The 19,585-nt window shown below is 44.4% G+C and overlaps 1 protein-coding gene and 1 pseudogene across 1 annotated transcript in view; one reads left to right on the top strand and one right to left on the bottom strand.

The window, feature by feature from the left end:
• Window positions 1-8,654, bottom strand: part of TNFSF11 (TNF superfamily member 11) — a 38,187-nt gene extending 29,533 nt beyond the window's left edge. Inside the window, exon 1 of the mRNA XM_083168937.1 lies at window positions 8,295-8,654. Within this exon, the coding sequence (XP_083025063.1) occupies window positions 8,295-8,453 (159 nt within the window). The 5' untranslated portion in view covers window positions 8,454-8,654. The remainder of the gene's footprint in view (window positions 1-8,294) is intronic.
• Window positions 8,655-13,564: 4,910 nt separating this feature from the next.
• On the top strand, window positions 13,565-13,773 carry LOC146060844 (U2 spliceosomal RNA; annotated as a pseudogene).
• The last annotated feature ends 5,812 nt before the right edge of the window (window positions 13,774-19,585 follow it).

Raw genomic sequence — 19,585 nt, 5'->3', positions numbered from 1 at the left:
ATAAATGTAGTATTAAGGTGGCCATACACACGCAGATTTGTCTTCAGATCTGGCTGGTTGGAACAAAAACATGGTTATGCTTTTGTTTCAACCAGCCAAATCTGAAGATAAATCTTACTAGTGTATGGGCACCTTAAGTGTAACAGTAAAGGACATTGGTTGCGAGTAGACCTCCTCTATGATCTGAAAAGAGAGGAGGAAAAGAGGTCATGGGGTCAACTAGGGGTGACCCCATGAGATACTGCATAGGTAACACCCAGGGGTTAAAGTGAGGGGGAAAAGGGTGGAACTGAGTCCACATTGGCCCTGCACAGTAATTCTCACAGAAAAGTATTCTAGTTTGCAGGGGGATGCCAAAAACGCTAACACTGGCCCTGTATCTGCCTAATGGGGAGAGGGGAGGGCTGTAATTAGGTGGCATAGAGACATGAGTTCCCCCACCTCTGCATGACCACTTTAAGCCCTGGTAACACCAACCAGTGCATACCTTCCAATGTCCTGTGCACAGAGTCATAGCACAGAACAGGATGCATGGTCTGAGTTACTGGAGGATAACAAGGAGTGGAGAAGCTGACGTGGGCGTGTCACAGTAAAGGCAGCTGTCCAAAGACGTACAGCTGCTCACACAGTACACTATACTCGGAGTAACTGCTCCTGCTGCAAGTGTTGATGGTGCAGCCAAAAGTGGCTTCTAAATATGCAAATCAGATGGGAAATTAGAATAAAGACACTGAAGTGACTGCAGCAAAAAGATGTCCACCCATGAATCAGGGCCCTGGCTGCAAGGGGTCTAATTTAAACTCGCATTGGCATTAAATCTGTATCACCACTTACTTACACTTGTGAACTTGTACCAGTGGCGGATACGGGCTAGTGCCCCCGTCACAATCTAATGACTGCCCCAGTGCGAGTAAAAAAAGCTCCCGGCTATAAGCAATAACGACAGTGCTGGTATGTGATAGTTAAGATATATATGTGTGCTTAATTACGCTACCACCCTTCTTCTATCTCTGGGGATAGCCGAACACACTCCACGAGGTCAATTGGTGCCAATCCTGTTTTATAATGCATGGTTTCTCAAAGACCTAGCCGCAAGTATATTTAAAAATTATCAACATATAAAGACATAAAAAACAACAAGAGGAGAGAAAACAAAAACAAAACAAAAAACACCCCCCCCCCACCACGCTGGGTTGACCACCCTCACTGACTTTAACATAAGGACTACTCTCCTCAATAGTTATCTCCTTAAGTTTGTCCACTTATTCCATATTTTATAAAAATTAGCGTCTGTTCCTCTGGCCAGATACACATATCTTTTGTGTGCTCATTCATTTCTTTTTTTTCATTATTATTATTTTTTATTATAGTTTTTTGTTAATTATATAAGTTAACAACTAAAAGATGGATAAACACTAGTACTACAAAGAGCACAGGTATAATAACTGATTCACAGGCACACACAAAAGTAATAGGAAGGAAGTAATAAGCATAAATTAATATGAATGATCACGGTTTAGAAGGTATGATCGCCACAGACGCACAAATAATATTAAGTAAGGCTAAGAGCACGGAAATAACTTAAAGAAACTCAGAAAAAGAAGAGATATGTAATACAGAAGGTTAAGTGGAAATGGTGGAGCTCACACGACGATAAGACACCAGTTATAGTAAAATTATCTTAGTACTGCTACGAAACAGTTGGCATTATGGACACAAACCGCAAATAATTTTTTGTATGTATTGGAAAATGTAAAATAAAGTTAAACTAAAAAAATAAAATAAAAAAAAAAGCTGCCCACCTCTTGGGTACTAATAGGGGTGTAGCTTGCACGGATAGCATATTTGCGAGACCTTGGGGCCTAATAATAATAGATCTTATATTAAGTGTAATCTGGTTGGGATCGTAAGGTGCCCATACACGAAGCAATGAACTTCATACTTTTTGTACTAGATTGCATTGTATCTAGTACAAAAAGCATAGAAGGTGCTACAGCAGCGTTCTTTTTGTACTAGATATGATGCGATCTATTACAAGTACAGGCTGCACAGATGTGATGTGCATGGGAGCGCGCACTGCATTGCAGCTGAACCTCACACCTTGTATTGACACCTTTACAGCCTAGGTTTGCCTTGCAATATGGGATTGTAATGGCGGGATGTATCTCTGTGCACACTCTCAAAGGAGCCTGTCCCTGCAGTCAGCCCTGCAGGGTGCCAGGGGGTCTGCATATGTGTGGTCAGCTTTGACCCCTGGCTGACCCCACTGTACAGCTGCCTGTGGTGCGGGGAGTAGCCCATAGGCTACCTAGGCCATTCTAAGATGGCGGTAGCTGCAGGGACCAATATTGGTAAATCTGGCAGCATCGCATCCCCTATAGAAACCTATGGAGGATGCGGCTGTGTGTAGCACAGGAGTGATCGCAGTGATCCCTTCGACTTACATTCTTAATATTTGGTTGTTTTCAGGATATTAGGGGCAAATATTGAATGATATTTACCTATCTACACTAACTACCACCCGTCCCCTATCATGGTGCCCCAACCTCCCCCCGTTCGTCAGTTTCTTCTGGATCCGCCTCTGGGGACAAGCAACGCATTTCACAGGCTTCCCCACCCCGATACCTGATATAGGTAACGACATGTGAAGATGGCATTACCTAGGCCCAGTGACGCATTTCATAGGGCCCCCATTGCCTGGTGTAGGTAACAACATGTGAAGATGGTGGATAACACCAGGAAGCTTTGCAATGTTTGCTACGTTTCACAAACACCACAGTATCCATAGCAGGCTATGGGGATGCTGCAGACTAGATATACAGGGAATGCAAGAGACCTTTTTATTTCAACATTATTTACAATAAAAAGTCATTGATAACTATAAACAGATGCTTCAGTAAGCAGCAGCAGGAGATTACAGGGTGGGTGCATTATATTATGTAAGGGCTGGGCTGCACAGCTATACAACTCTAGTTCTCACTTCTCTTTAGGATGGCAACAAATCAGTCACATGAGGACAGGGCCAGACCCAGGGGGCTATTTATAGACAGTATTAAGTAATTTTTGCAGAATTATGATAAAGTACTGTAAGTCATTTTGCTATTTATTAATACTATAATACAGATACTGTATATGTGATATGTAGGTACTTGTTTCCTAGCGATTTTTATCTCAAGCATTTGGACCTAAAAAATCGCGTTGATCCCATTGCATGCAACCAAATCGCATGCGATGCGATCGACGCGATTTTTACATTGGAATCAATGTAAAATGATCCCTGATACCCAATTTTACAATGGGCCCAATGTATAAAGCCCCCGAAACCCCAATTTTAATTGCATACCCCCCTCATGGGTGAAATGGCCCCCCATTGTTAACGCCACCCCACGATGAACACCAACCCCGAAGCGTGGCGAGCACAGTGAGCCCGCGAGGGGCGGCGGTACGCATCCTCAGACCTTTTCATACCCCCACTATCCACGTCGGCATGGAGTTGATTTTATAAAGTGTGGCGAGCGCAGCGAGGTAACTTCACAGGTATACGCGTCCCCTCGCGGGGCTCGCTGCGCTCGCCACACTTTATAAAATCAACTCCACGCCGACGTAGATAGTGGGGGTATGAAAAGGTCCGAGGTCGCGTACCGTCGCCGCTCGCCACGCTTTGGGTTGGTGGCAATAGTGGGGTGGCGTTAACAATGGGGGGACACTTCACATACTTAAAACCCATGACGGTGCATATACAATCAAAAATTGGGCCCATTGGCCCATTTCCCATTGTTACCATTATAATGGCATGCGATGGACGCGATCAACACGATTTTCTCCTTGCCGGCAATTAAAACACTTAATTGACAGAAAATAGCGTACATCGCATCGATTGCATACCTTAAGTTACCTTGACTTAAGGTATGCGATCTACCACGACGGGCGCCGTGCTAGGAAACAAGTACCGATATGTGTATTGTTATTATTATTATTATTGTATTCAGAAGTGTTTTGCAGTGCTGTACAAAGGGACAGTACAGGGAGACAAACTTAACATTACAATAAAAAAATAGAGTACAGGTAAAATGAATGCCACAATTCAATACAATTCAATATACCAGGGGTTCCCAAACTTTTTCGAATCATGGCGCCCTCGAGCACCCCTAGGCCAGAGAAATTCAGAAAAAAAATATTAAATTAAGTGCATTGTGTTTATATGTCACAGTTATCTGGGGAGGGACAGGATTTGCTTCTGTTTGTCCACATATATTATGATTGGCAGCCACAAGCACTGGTTTTGCCTGGACTACATTGATCATAAATAATATGAATTGATCCTGGTCCACCAACCCAAGGCACCCCTGCAAGTGTCCTGAGGCACCCCAAAACAAGGCAGAGTCTGCTTTTGTACAGCCGCATTACTGGCAGTTACTGTATATAGCTGTACTGTGTGAATGTTAAGAAGACAACTTTTAGGAAGAGATATGGAGATAATATTTAGGCACAGTTTTATCAAACCCTTTATAGAAAAAAAATCAATAAACCTTCTGTATAGAAATAATATAAGTAAAAGAAATAAGTAGACAGACAGACAGATGTGTGCTAAGCAATTTTGGTACTTGTTTCCTAGCACGGCGCACATCTCGTTGATTGTATGACTTAAGTTTAAGGCACTTAAGGCATCCAATCAACGCGATTGACCCGATTTTCTGTCAATCACCAGCTAATTTGCCGGTGAAAGACAATATTGGGTTGATCGCGTCCATCGCGGACCCAAATAAGGGGCCGCAATGCGACCGACGTGATCAACACGATTTTCCCATAGGGAACAATGTTAAATTATTTTTAATGTGAAAATCGGGTTAATCGTGTCAGTCGCGGGCCATTATAATGGCCTGCGATGCGATCAACGCGATCAACCCGATTTTACATAGGTGACAATTTGAAATGGGCCAATATGGCCAATTTCACATTGAATATGGTTTAAAAAGTCGCCACACTTTATAAAATCAACTCCACGCCGACGTGGATAGTAGGGGTATGAAAAGGTCGGAGGACGCGTACCGCCGCCCCTTGCGGGCTCGCTGCACTCGCCACGCTTCGGGTTGGCATCAATAGTGGGGTGGCGTTAACAATTGGGGGGCATTTCAAACATGAGGGGGGGTTTGGTATTAAAATGAGGGGTTTGGGGCTTTTTATATTGAAATCAATGTAAAATCGGGTCTCAGGGACCATTTTACATTGATTCCAATGTAAAAATCGGCACGATTTTTCCGACCCGATGGATACAATCAAAATCGGTGACGCCGTGCTAGGAAACAAGTACCGCAATTTTGCTAAGCTATTTAGGGTAGGCGATATCTCTGTGTCCAGATCTCCCATGGAGAGCACATACACATGCAGAGATTTGTGCTAAGCAAAAAAAAGGCCGGGTAGTGGTTCAGAATAAGAGATTGCGATAAGTATCTCTCATTCTGTACACACAGAGAGGTTTACAGCTAAGCAATCTGACTAGATTTTCACTGCATGCACTGATTTAGCAAGAGATAATTAATCTCTCTAGGTATACACACTGAGAGATATGTGCTTACTTTCTAAGCAATCTAGTCAGAAAGGCACTTTGGGGGTGTTGTTTAGATTTTGGTACAGCCAGCGCTGGCACACATTTCTTTTTCTCCACTTTGGGGGTGCTAGCTGAACATATATGTTATGTGTTCACATAACATTATATGGTTGTAAATTCATCTAAATAATTGTGGTTGTAACATGGCAAAACAAAAGTTGTACTATTCCTTATTTATATATGCATGAAATGTAGTAACACATTACTCAATGTTATCTTAGTCATTGCTAACATACTAATGGTAGATTACAAGTGACATAACCATAAAAGTATCTATCAAGTGGAAACCCACGCAAAGCTTATTTTGTGAAGGGAATTACAATGCTATTTACTTAAAAACCCAATAACCTTGCTAATTTTTCTGAAACATAATAGTAATTTATGGTTAGGGTTAAATATACATATTTTTTCTTGCTAAATAAGCAAGACCCAAAGAAATATACGCAGAGACTGTACATTTACAGCCACTTTTGAGACCTATACAGTTATTTAATGAAAAACAATTGTTCTAAAAAGAAGAATAGGAAATGAGGTTGTTCTGTGAAAACCGCAGAAAGAAGAAGTGTGGATTCATCAGAAAGATACTGTCGGTCTCCTTCAGAGAAAGCGGATTTTAGACAAACTTGTACTGTCACCAAGCAAGGCAGGGCTCATTACAGTGCCACAGATCCTGTGCCCCCCAACAGAGGACGATCTGCTCCAGATTACCCATTGACAGCACTAATATAATCAATGTAACAGAACCTAGCATGCATAAGACTGATAAGCAGATGACATACTAGATACGCCTCTCTACACGTTTCCAGAATATGTGCAGCCAGTGCAGTCTCTGGCAATGCTATGAAGGACGCCAAAACACAGCATCCCAATGCGGTTACTCAATGTAGGGACAGAATGGGCCCACATAGTGCAGCAAACTCTTGGAGGCTGCAGGACTTAGGGCTCTTGTCCAAGTTCATTCCAGTTGAAAACCAATGTCTGTTTTATGCTGAACCTAATAAGGCTTTGTGTTTTTTTACACACTATGCTGCAGTGCCTGTTCAACTTGTTGTACCATGCTGCTGTGTCTGGTGCTGTACTATGCTGCTATGCCCCTGGTGCTGTAATATGCTGTTGTGTCTGGTGCTGTACTATACTGCTATGCCCCTGGGGGATGCAGTTTAAATCCCGGCGGTCGGGATCCCGGCGTTCAGAATCCCGACCGCCGAAATACCGACACTTTCTCCCTCCGTGGGTGTCCACGTCACCCATGGAGGGAGAATAAATTAGCGTGCCGAGCGTAGCGAGGCATCGGGCCCGCAAGGGGGGGCGATCCATGTGTCCCCCCCTTGTCGGGATTTCGGCGTCGGGATTTTGAACGCCGGGATCCCGACCGCCGGGATTTCATACTGAATCCGCCCCTGGTGCTGTAATATGCTGTTGTGTCTGGTGATTTACTATGCTGCTGTACTATGGTGCTTACCTATGCCCCTGGTGTTGTAATATACTGATGTGCCCCTGGTGCTGTACTATGCTGCTGTGAACCTGGTGTTGAACTATGCTGCTAACGGAACCTATGCCCCTGGTGTTGTACTATGCTGCTGTGTCTGGTGTTGTACTATGCTGCTGTGTCTGGTGTTGTACTATGCTGCTGTGCCCCTGGTGCTGTACTATGCTGATGTTCCCCTGATGTTGTACTATGCTGCTAACCTATGCCCCTGGTGTTGTACTATGCTGCTGTGCTCCTGGTGCTGTACTATGCTGCTGTGTCTGGTGTTGTACTATGCTGCTGTGCCCATGGTGCTGTACTATGCTGATGTGCATCTGGTGCTGTACTATGCTGCTAACCTATGCCCCTGGTGTTGTAATATGCTGATGTGCCCCTGGTGATGTAATATACTGATGTGCCCATTGTGCTGTACTATGCTGCTGTGCCCCTGGTGTTGTACTATGCTGATGTGCCCCTGGTGTTGTACTATGCTGCAAACCTATGCCCCTGGTACTGTACTATGCTGCTATGCCCCTGGTGTTGTACTATGCCTCTGGTGTTGTACTATGCTGCTGTGCCCCTGGTGTTGTACTATGCTAATGCTGCTATGCCTCTGGTGTTGTACTATGCTGCTATGCCCCTGGTGTTGTACTATGCTAATGCTGCTATGCCTCTGGTGTTGTACTATGCTGCTGTGCCCCTGGTGCTGTACTATGCTGCTGTGCCCCTGGTGTTGTACTATGCTAATGCTGCTATGCCTCTGGTGTTGTACCATGCTTCTATGCCCCTGGTGCTGTACTATGCTGCTGTGCCCCTGGTGCTATACTATGCTGCTGTGCCCCTGGTGCTGTACTATGCTGCTATGCCCCTGGTGCTGTACTATGCTGCTATGCCCCTGGTGCTGTAACTATGCTGCTGTGCCTGTGGTGTTGTACTATGCTGATATGCCCCTTGTGTTGTACTTTGCTGAAGTGCCTGTACAGTGCTGTGCCTGGTGTTATAGCTTGTTGCATGTTAAAGTTGTAACAGGACTAATAAGGGGAGAGGAGTAAAGTGAAAAACATATGATCCAATAATAATTTGGAGTTTAAGTAAAGACAACAGAAAAGTCTTGAGAAAGTAATAGTGTGGAGAGCATACGTGCCCAGCCCTGCTTTATACGCGCTGCAGCATCAGGCACTGAGCCATGTAGCATGCTGCCCGCTGTGCCCGCCTCACCTGTGACTTCACGTAGAGGAATAGTCCCAGTGTGCAGCCCACCTGCAGCAGAGCCAGCAGCACCAAGGCAATGAGAAAGGGAAATGTGCGCGGCCGGTCCGGGATCTCCGGGGCACCCTCAAGCTCCGCTGCCCCCCGCAGGTACCTGCCGGGGCTCATCCCCGCTTCGCTCTCCGGAGGAGCCGCAGCACACACTCCGCAGGGAGCCCAGCAGCTGCCGCCGGACACAGATAAAGAGCACCTGGCAGGGGAGGCACCTGTGCCGCAGCCAATCACCGTGCGGCCCGGGCTCTGCGACCATTGCCCCTTCCCTGCACTGAGAGATGCTGCGGGCAGAGACTGACAGGAATGTGTCCTATTGCTGTGTGTGACGTGTATTTGGTGGGATTTCCACTCAAGTCTCACGCCCCAGGGTCAGCCCACCTGCCAATACAGCCACACGAACTAGCCCATTCCTCCTCTGTCATTACACTTATTATGCTGGAGCCCTCCTCCTCTTCCTCCTCCTTAATGTGAGTGAAATAGTTATACAGAACAAGGACACTCTCTGGAAGATGTATACAACTTTAGAGAGATATGGTGAGTTTGCCCTTAGCATCAACCTGCTTCTGTCATTTTATTGACTGTGCTAGTTAAATGATAGTTAGGTAGGTTACCTAGAAGGTAATTGGTTGCTATTAGAAACTTCCACATTTTCTGAAATGTTTGATACATTTCCAGTTTAAGTCCATTCAAAGTAAATTGCTGCAAACATAGGGAAGGGATGTATGCTGAAGGGCCCCATCTTCCCTGTGTAAGTTACATGTGTTATATACATTTGTCAATATTGGTATATAGGGGCCCTAACAAACATTTGCTATGGGGCCTACAAACATCTAGTTACGCCTCTGCTACAGGCAGTCCCATGGGAACGTGTTCCCTCCCTCCAGGACTGCCAGTCTGGACTGCGATTACATACCCTCCAACTGTACACATTTAGCAGGCACAGTACCGTTTTTTAATGGTCTGTAGCAGCTAAATCTCCCGGTACCAATTTAGTAAAAAAGAATTTTGTAAAGATCATCCAATTTTTCCTAAATTATTTAGCGCTGCTTTTTCCTTCCTTTTTTTCAATTTCCCGGTACCAAATTACTGGTTTTTAGCTCTCTTTCCCCGTCTGCAGAACCCTGACTAGCTGAGCCACTGTCAATCACATCTTCAAGGTCGCTGATTGGCTGAGCCGGGTCCTACCAGTTACCAGGGGCATCATCAACCCCACAGCGGAAGATGTAGAGTTGGCTCAGGCTGCGCTTGCAGTCCCTCCCTGCAGGTGGCTGTTGGTGTGATAGCAGCAGCAGCCAGAGAGTTCCCTAGCTGGTAACCGATGCTTCCTATACAGCACCATGGAGAAGCGGGAGAGGGGAGCAGCATCTGGCAGGTACTGGACGGATGATGAGATCTGCGCCCTGATCAGCATGTGATCAAAGAGGATCATTAGAAATCAGCAAAACTGTCCATTGAAAGGATAGGAAAGGGGGGATGGCTACGCCCCCTTTACCTGTGGCCATTCCCCTTTCTGAAGTTGTACCGATTTCTGCCTTTCAAATGTTGGAGGGTATGCGATTAAAGGTTCCCATACACTGCCATCCCAGGTGGCAGGATCACATGCATGCAATATATATTACATGTGATCTCAGCCAAGCCTGCTTGACTTAAAACCAGTTCAAGAGATTGCTTGTGCAGCCAGTACGACTCACAGGCTCTGGTGCAATGTACACGGGACCATGCATTGCATCGGACCTACTGTCATTTTGCAGCGATCAATCGCAGGAAAAGAGACCATATTGCAGGTGAATTGCATAGTGCATGGAGGTCTTTACAGAGAGCTGGCTTACTTAACAGGAAGCCACTCCCTGCCTTATCAGCCCAAGCTGGCTTCTATGAGCTGCAGCCAGGGCCGGCACCACCACTAGGCAGCATTAGGCATTTGCCTAGGGCGCTGGCCACTGGAGGGCGGTAATGAGCAGCAGAAGAAGACGCAGCACCAGTAGCAAAGCTCCCGCCGAGGAGAGCTTGAAGAAAGGAGCTGGGAGCAGGTGAGTGAGACGATCTGCACTATATAGTCAAGGCAGCCAAGACTTTCTTCCGTGCAATACAGGAGCGCGCAGCGGGATCGCAAGGGTTACAACCGTTGCGATCTGCGTGCGATACTGATGCGATTCTGACTATATAGTCGGAATCGCAGGATGATTGTACCCGTGTGTGCACACCATAAGGCCTTATTTGATTTATTTATTTTTAGAGCTGTGCGATGGGATGTGCGCAGGAGCGCGCATCTCATTGCACACAGCAATTGTACCATGTATGGGCACCTTAAGGACTGTTGCACAGATGCTTTACTGTAGCAGTCATACAGCACCAAGCACGGTCCTTATATATTCCTTGGTACTGTATAAACCTGGCTATGGTAAATGTTGCTGGAGATTTGATTTACTGTACTTTACATTATGATTCAGGGGAGCAGGAGATACAGTACAGTAAGAACTTTAAATGGGAGACTGTTGCAGGATCCTGGAGGATAGGCAACTACTTTACAAACAAAGAAAATATGTGTGAAGAGAAATTACCCTCCATTATATGCAGTAAGCACTGTACAATTGGTCAAATTTCTAAAAATAAAATTATTGCGTAAAATATTTAAAAACAATTACACACATCATATAATATTGTCTAAAATACACAGTTTTAGAATGACAAATGCAAGCACAATTGTCAGACACAAATTGTGTCCGTTGGCCTTGTTTTGTGTTTTGCGTGGTGGCTGTGGCGTCTGTCATGACCCACACATGACAGACAGCCCACTGCATACTGAGTATACTGTACAGTACTGCATTGTCCCCCCATCCCCCTTTCTTCCCCACCACCAATTTTTAGCTCGTATTCAATTAAAAAATGGTGGCGAAGCTAGACCTGGCACTCACAATATCTCTTCTTCCCGGCATCCTTGCCTCTGTGACTTCGGCAATCCCAGCAGCCACCTCTGCTCCCACAGTTCCCTAACTCCAGCAGCACCAGGAAGCGCTCCCATCCCAACCCACTCTATTATGTCTGTGATTCACCCATCTGGGTCCTAGGGCTCCAGCCTAATGAGCCCTGATAATGGCTAAGAAGATTATGTACACTGGGATGTAATGCAGCAAATGTGTATTGTAAATAACACAAGATCTGTATGGCTCATACATAATCATTATTTATTTGTATAGCGCCACATCAGACATGAGTAGTACAGAATAGTACATGTATGGATGTAATTACAGAATAGTACATGTATGGATGTAATTAATAGACAAACTGCACGGCATACATATAATTAAGCATTAACCATAACAAGGGACATTCACATAGATAGAGAACATACATGAGACTGAAGGGAGATTGGACCCTCCCCATGTGAGAGAGGAGCTTGCCCATGGGTAAAGAAAATGCAGGTGGAAGTTAGATGGTTACATTTTGGGCCTGGATCAGAAGATGGGACATCTGTTTCAGTAAAGCTTTTAAAATTGTTATGATCCAGGGTGTGAACCCTACAGTCGTGACCGCTGTTTAGAATGGCCACTTCCAAACCCTACTCTACCTCTATTGCGTCTCCCCAGGGGCAGCCAGATCCTGCGGAGCTGGGCTTCATTTATAATAGCCACATCTGAGTGGGCGATTTAGGTCCGCTCTCACTCCGGTGCCACCAGGTCTTACGTGGTACAAGGATCTGGAATTCCCTGGTGGTAGGCAAGAGGAGAACTAACTAAAGGGCTACTAACAATGAGAAGGAAACTAAATAAAAAGCGACCTAGTCGCAAACAAAATATACAGCCACCTTGTCGCAAACAAGAAAATATACAGCGACCGCATCGCAAACAACAGAATATACAGAGACCTCATCGCAAACAGAATAAATAGCGATCTCGTCACCAACACAAGATTGTGCAATGCACAATCTCAGGGGATATAAACCCCGCAGTAGACAAGATAAATAAACCACACCAAAACATGAATATCACACAGCACAATAAAACAACGACAACCGGAAGAAAACGGGTAACTCACGGACTGCTGAACTATTCGGTGGATAACGTCCCCAATGTATGGAAGGAAGCAGCGGATCAGCAAGGTGGCGAGGAAAAGACCAGCAGACAGGAGAACAAGTGGCACCAGTAGCTAGAAACAGCCACTATCAACGGCGTCTGCTGACTGGCCCAACAGACCAGCCTCCATTTCCCTAATAGAGCAGCTGCTGCTGGGCACGCTAGTCGCGGCATTCTTTTTGCCCAGCAAAAGCCAGAACACTAGCCCTACCGTCTTCCGGTAGCTAAGCAACTGTCCGGAAGGAAGACAGGTAACGGAAGTAATGCACCGTGCTGGTTGCCTAGAAACCACCGGGAACCTGTGTGCCACCCTGCTGCCAGCAACAGCGCCCGCGTGAACCCGATGCCGCCTGCTTGATCCCAGGGAACCACCACCTGCTTGATCCCGGGGAACCACCACTGACCGCAGGTACGACCCATACCTGCGGTCAGTGGTGGTTCCCCGGGATCAAGCAGGCGGCATCGGGTTCACGCAGGTGCTGTTGCTGGCAGTAGGGTGGCGCACAGGTTCCCGGTGGTTTCTAGGCAACCAGCACGGTGCATTACTTCCGTTACCTGTCTTCCTTCCGGACAGTTGCTTAGGCAACCAGCACGGTGCGTTACTTCTGTTGCCTGTATCGTTGCCTAGATCCTAACAAAAATAATTGATAGAAAGAATCAAATTAGTTTCTGTGGGTAACACCACCACTTCTTTTTATTTTTAAAAGCATTAGTAAATATGCCCAAAGAAGAGTGGAGTATAGGGGTTATACATAGTTTATTGCTATTGTTTGAATTTGCAATTCTATCGATTACCGAATGACTGTTCATGCGTACAGATAGTAGCACGTATATGCGTGAGGCCAAATAACGATAAAAATATAAAAAATATGTAATAGCAATCTCTACTCAATTTAATGGACAGGAAGTCAACCGTTTGGGGGTGGAAACCTGCCAGTTTCTGGTAGAGTCCAAAAGAAATGTAAGCATGTGACCTTGATCAGCTTGTATCTGTCGTAGAGTTGATAGCTGTAGTTCCACACAAAAAGAAAAAAGAAAGATGCGCTATTAATACTTAAGAACTGTTACATAAATAAGAAGCATTTATTTATGTAACACTAACACTTTAACCTCTCAGTACTGTAGTTTGAATTCTTTAGAAACATAAAATGTATCGCTTCTCGGGCTTTTGGCTAAGATCAAGTGTAGTATCTGTTCTTGTAAGTTTAATATCTGATACACCCCCTATCTGGGGGACATATATTAAATGGATTTTTAGAACAGGGAGATGGAAGAAGAGCAAAACCAGAGAAAGTAATGTCCATTTGTTTAGGTGCCCCAAAAGATATTGAAATTTTACTTTATTTAAGAACTGAGAAAATATTAAAAAACAAACATACAAACAGTGGCAAGGATCAGACAATACTAGTGTTTAAAATAAGGGTGGCAGGCAGGTAGCACACTGAAAATTACTAGGTATTCAAATATAGGTGTGTCTCATTACCACACAGCGTGATAAGTGGTACAAAAGTGTAGATATTATAGTAAATTAAGTATCAGTGAGGTAGGTCATATTAATCACAGTAACCCCTCTCAAGTTAGTGCTTCTGTGTGTGTACAGTAGGCTGACCAAAATCACCTCTCTAATAAATACAAATATATGTTGGTATCAAAGAGGCCACCAGTGTGTGTCTTTAATACACTGTGGTGGCTATCTCCCCAGGTGTCCCACCGCAATCCTGCTTGTGGGCGACTGCAGAAAGGGGTGCCAACTGGATTTCCCTTTGTCCGTTGGTCGCACAACCCCACTCTGTTATTAATTGTTGATTTTAAGAACCTATATGGGGTCCACAACCTAAAATAATAATCCTGTGCAACTGACATCTTCCCTCCTTCCTTCAGATGGAAGAAGAGCTTGCTCTGTCCACTCCATGCATTGACCTAGTATTGCAGTGCTTCCAGGACCCGTGCACCCAAAAAAAAAAAGAAACACAGAATTTGACGGTAGATAAGAATCATGCGGCCCATCTCGTCTGCCCCTTTTTTTAACCATATTGTTACCATTAAACTATTTAACCCTTTGGGCGGTTGGCTTGTGCTGACTTGGAGAGTCCTGTGCCCTTAGTGTTAGTTACCCACCAGATAAGGTAATTTGGTTGTAATTTGGCTCATATATTTTGAACAAAAAATGATGCTAAACTCCTCAATTTTGCTCTAGGTAAAGGCCCACAAACACTTGGCGATATTGAGCTGAAAGCAGCTCAGTTTTCTCGTTTGAACTGCTTCAAGCTCAAATGGGCCCAGTGTTTACGGGGCAGCGAGGAGAGGTAAACTGGCAGCTGCAGCTCATCTGCTACTAATAGCAGCAGATGGGGTGGATGGCTTTCCATAGCATCCTGCTATGGGAAGTCAGTCATACACCGATGGGAAAATTGAACAGTGTGTATAAACCTTCAGATTTCAGAGCTTACTATAATTATTCTGATTATCAGTGCTGTTTGAAATTCTCCCAGACCTTGAGACAGTGAAAAGGGCTAGGGTTGTATCCATTGCCTGAATAGTCTCACTATTGGGCAAGAGCATGGGACTGTCCTGCCCCCCATAAGAGCTTCTTCAGGCGACTCATTGTCAATGATGATGGATGTTCTGACACCATTGGTCAGTGTCAGGTGAGGTGGGGATGTTGTGCTCATTCAGAATACCATCAGATTGCACAACACAGTTGTTGGGTCTGTTGGAAGATCCCTTCACAGTCAACAACCTGAAGTTCGGCAGAGCATTTTGTACATTGTTCATGACTAGTAGTCTAAAGTGGGCTCTCAACTAACATAAAAGTACCAAATATACAGGTAAAACAAATTAGACGAGGAAATAATGTACTCAAAAATTTTAAATAAAAATTGTTTTTAAAAGAAAAAGTCTCCTATGTCCTTAATGTATCACACCTAAAAGGCTTAAAGAAAGTTCCAGTGACTTGTCGATCTAGTACAGTATGTCTATTCATGTCTATTTGGAAATACTAGCCCAGTGTTTACATGTATTAACTATTAATGTCTTAATTTTGTGGGAAAAAATATTTTCACCAATGTATCATACAAATTTCCTTTGTTTATTGCAAACCTCCAACATGAACCACAATGAACCACAATGGCCTTTGTTACCAAAGGTCAGACAAAAGTTTCATCACTTTGATAAGGTCTCATATAAAAAAAAATAGGTCAAGTAAACAAAGACTAGGCCAGCTGTAATTATGGACGTTCTATGTAAAAAAAATTGCGGCTGAACCTCTTAGTGTGACATAAAAGCGAGATAGAGAAATAATCTGTCCCTTTCCAAAACCTAATTAGGACAATTAAATGCATACAGCTTTCACCACACAACTTTAAGGATAGATAATAATTCTTGTTTAAAAGTAATTTGCTGATACATGCACTGAAACTATCATTAAAAGAAGACATACTTTTTCAGCCCATGATATATTTTTACAGATGATGCTAAAATATGTAGAAGTATGTAGCCGAATCCAATCCACTTTAAGCAATGGGGATGTGTAATATACAATCATAATGCTTCCATCACTCCAACTTTGGGGGAAATTGACTAAGCTTGGCCGTAACGGGCAAGCTGCTATATGAATGTATACAAACAGGATCGGATGCCATCGGCCATGCTTTCTGTCTGAGATCTCTACAAATTTACATACTGTAGCTGCAGAGTTCTCAGGATTCGATGGTGAAGTAATATGTATTTGGCAGCCAAATACGGCCGACCCTGAAGCATTGCATGGATCAGTCGGATCAGAGTGATGCTTCTCTGTGTAAAATAAAGAAAACATTAACAACTGTATAAAAAAATATCATGCTATCCTTACACAAGCATAACCAGCCTCGGTTTCTTTGGGCCGGTCCTGGTTCCAGAAATACAGGGGAAAAAGTGAGTGTGGTTCCCTTGTATTTAAAAAATCAGCACCGGCTCTTGGTCAAGTCCTAGTTCCAAAAATACGAGAGGCCGAAAGGAGTAGGGGTCCCCCTGTATTTTTGTAACCAACACTGGGCTCCACCAGCCAGCAGGGCAATGCCATAGCCAGAGGACACTTATTACACAAGGTCCCGTGGCGATGAAATTACACTGTGAGTGGTCAGCCCTGGCTTGGGACCCTGGAAGAGTAGGGACTCCCCTATAAAGGGGCTGGGGCCCAAGGCTGAAGCCCTGGGCTATCCCCGGTACCCCTGGGCAGTGGGTGCAGGATTGATAGCTTTTGAGTGTAAAATTAGAAATAAAATAAAAAGATAATATTTGGTTCTACTGTGAAACAATACTTCCCAGCAAGCCTCCCCAGCCTGAAGGTACTATGAAAAAATGTGTTTTTCTATTTTGTATTCTTTTCAAAAAGTGTATTTTCGGTACTTGTTTCCTAGCACGGCGCCAATCGGGTTGCAAAAATCGGGTCAATCGCATCACATGCAACCAAATTGCATGCGATGCGATTGACCCTACCGACCCGATTTTTTACATTGGAACCAATGTTAAATGGTCCCTGAGACCCGATTTTACATTGGCCCCAATGTTAAATTCCCCCCAGACCCCATTTTTCATTGTATGCCCCCCCATTGTTAACGCCACGTCACGATCAACGTGAACCTCCGACCTTTTCATACCCCCACTATCCACGTCGGCGTGGAGTTGATTTTATATAGTGTGTTGAGCGCAGCGAGCCACCGAGCCCGAAGCGTGGCGAGCGCAGCGAGCCCCGCACGGGGACGCGCATTACTTCAGACGTATTACGCGTCCCCTCGCAGGGCTCGCTGCGCTCGCCACGCTTCGGGCTTGGTGGCTTGCTGCGCTCGCCACACTATATGAAATCAAGTCCACGATTTCATCTTGTCCAGCAAAATGCCAGGGCTCAATTACTGAACCCAACTCAAAGGACAGCGCCAGGAATGGCAACATTGCTGAGTAAGAGAGATGTTCAATAAACCTATAGTTGTTGGAAATGTCTTTAGGAAAAACTCCCATCAGAGAAAAAAAACAGATCTGGAAAGGGAGGAGAAAAGAAAGACCCAGCCATTCACTATTCATGTAAACATCTTTCCTGACTCTCTCCATTAAGATCAGTGGCAGGCTAAAAGCAGAGCAGATTGTGAGAATTGTCCAATATAAGCCCAAGGAAAATCACTTAATGATCTTTGTATAAGTGCAGCCAAGGCCTCCCAAGGTGGTGATACACATGCTTTTACTTTTAGTGGAAACTGGCCGCGCAGGAGTTATTGTAAAATGCGAGGAAATGTCACCAGCTGGGGAAGGATGGTGGGCATGCCTAGAATGATGAGCAGAAGAACCCCCTAGAGACCAAGGGGGCTGGTTACCTTCATCCAAACCTCTAAGTCTTTACATACCAGAGCCATTTTATGAAAATTGTGAAAGTCCACTGTGCGAACGGCCATGGTGATTTACAATGTTGACGGGCTGTTCACATGGGGCAGTGTGGGCGTGGGGCGGCAGGCCCGGGTGTCACCCATGGGAACGCCCAATGTTTCATGGACGTCCACATGAAAATGCTGGGCATTCCCATGGGCATTCAGGGGGGAGGAGGTGTCGGGGGCGGGTGGCTGATGTTACATGACGTCATCCACCAGCCCCGTCTTTGGCGGAATGGCCGCAAATATAAGTCAATCTCCACGGCGAACATCAAAATCATTCGGCAAACATCGAATGATTTCTCCGTCAGCGGGACAAGCGAGGGGATGCATCTTCATGACACATCCCCTCGCATGGTTGTGAGGGGATATCGTGGCAGTGGGGGGGGGGGGGGGGGGCAATTTGGCGGGTGGCAGGGCAGGCCCTCTGGAGCTCAGTAAGCTGCGAGCTTCGCAGCTTACCAAGTCAACCAGAATCATGGCCTTTATGTATTTAGCACCTTCTAGAAGATAGTAGAAGATAGTAAAATCCAAGTTGTTGCCCATAGCAACATCCGATCTTCAATAGAACTCGCAACTTAGTAAATAAACCCCTCAGTGCTTTGGTTTCACTTTTATTTACTTTTTAATGACACGAGTGAGTTTTGGAGAAATGTGTTTTCCCTGCCTTGTATAGAGATATTTTACTTGAGTAAGAAGCCAAGTGGGGTTCATTAGGCATAGAGGCATGTGGGGATTTCCCCCGTTTCAGGTAAATAAACACTACTATATAACATATGGTTAGTGGATCCAGGCCATTACCTCACTGGTTTCAGAAGCTCATCTGTGCGTAAGCAGTGTGGTTTGGAATTGTTAATTGTTAGTGGAAGTGGTAAGACGGAGCCTACTTTCTGTTTTTGAGAATATAAGTTTTAATTTTTATAGTTCAGAGCAAGTTTATGAACCTATCCTGTGACCTAAATGAAATTTGATCATATTCTGAAACCATATAATGAATTTAAAAGTATAAAATTAAACAAAATTTCTTGCATATACTGATTTAGTATATAAGGTGTAATGGAAAAACATGTAATTCTTTAGATTCAATATCTGAGAAGTTGTCTTTACCAGATTTATTCCCCAGCAAACATTTCTTTCTTATGTTCATGAATTCACCATTAAAAAAGCACTGAGGTCATGGTTTCGATTCCCACCATTTGTATATTCCCCCCATGCTTGCATGGATTTCCTCCCACCAAAATCCAAAAATATACTGGTTGGTTAACTGGCTCCCCTAAAAAATGTAACCTTGTCTGAGTGTGCGTGTACATGTGGTAGGGAATGGGCCTTATTCGAGTTCAATCTTTCTGACAAAATCCTTCTTAGATGGACAAAACCATGTGCACTGCAGGGGGGCAGATGTAACTTGTGCAGATCTAATTAGATTTGGGTGGGGTTTTACTTTAAAGTGAGATCTATATTGCAGTGTAAAAATAAAGCAGGTAGTATTTACCCTGCACTGAAACAAAATAACTCACCAAATCTATTTCTATCTGCACATGTTACATCTGCCCCCCTGCAGTGCACATGGTTTTGTCCATCTAAGAAGGATTTTGTCAGAAAGAGTGAACTCGAATAAGGCCCTATGATTGTAAGCTCCACTGGGGCAGTGAATGTTCAAATATTCTCTGTAAAGTGCTGCAGAATATGTATGCACTATATAAAAAGCTGCTAATAATAATAACAATAATAATAGAATCACCCTCAAGATACAAAGCCATAGTTATATCATTCCTAA

Source organism: Crinia signifera, chromosome 2 (assembly GCF_055691185.1).
Source record: "Crinia signifera chromosome 2, ASM5569118v1, whole genome shotgun sequence".
Taxonomy (NCBI): domain Eukaryota; kingdom Metazoa; phylum Chordata; class Amphibia; order Anura; family Myobatrachidae; genus Crinia; species Crinia signifera.
The sequence above is the reverse complement of the archived record's forward strand: the minus strand, read 5'-3'. Positions and strand labels throughout refer to the sequence as shown.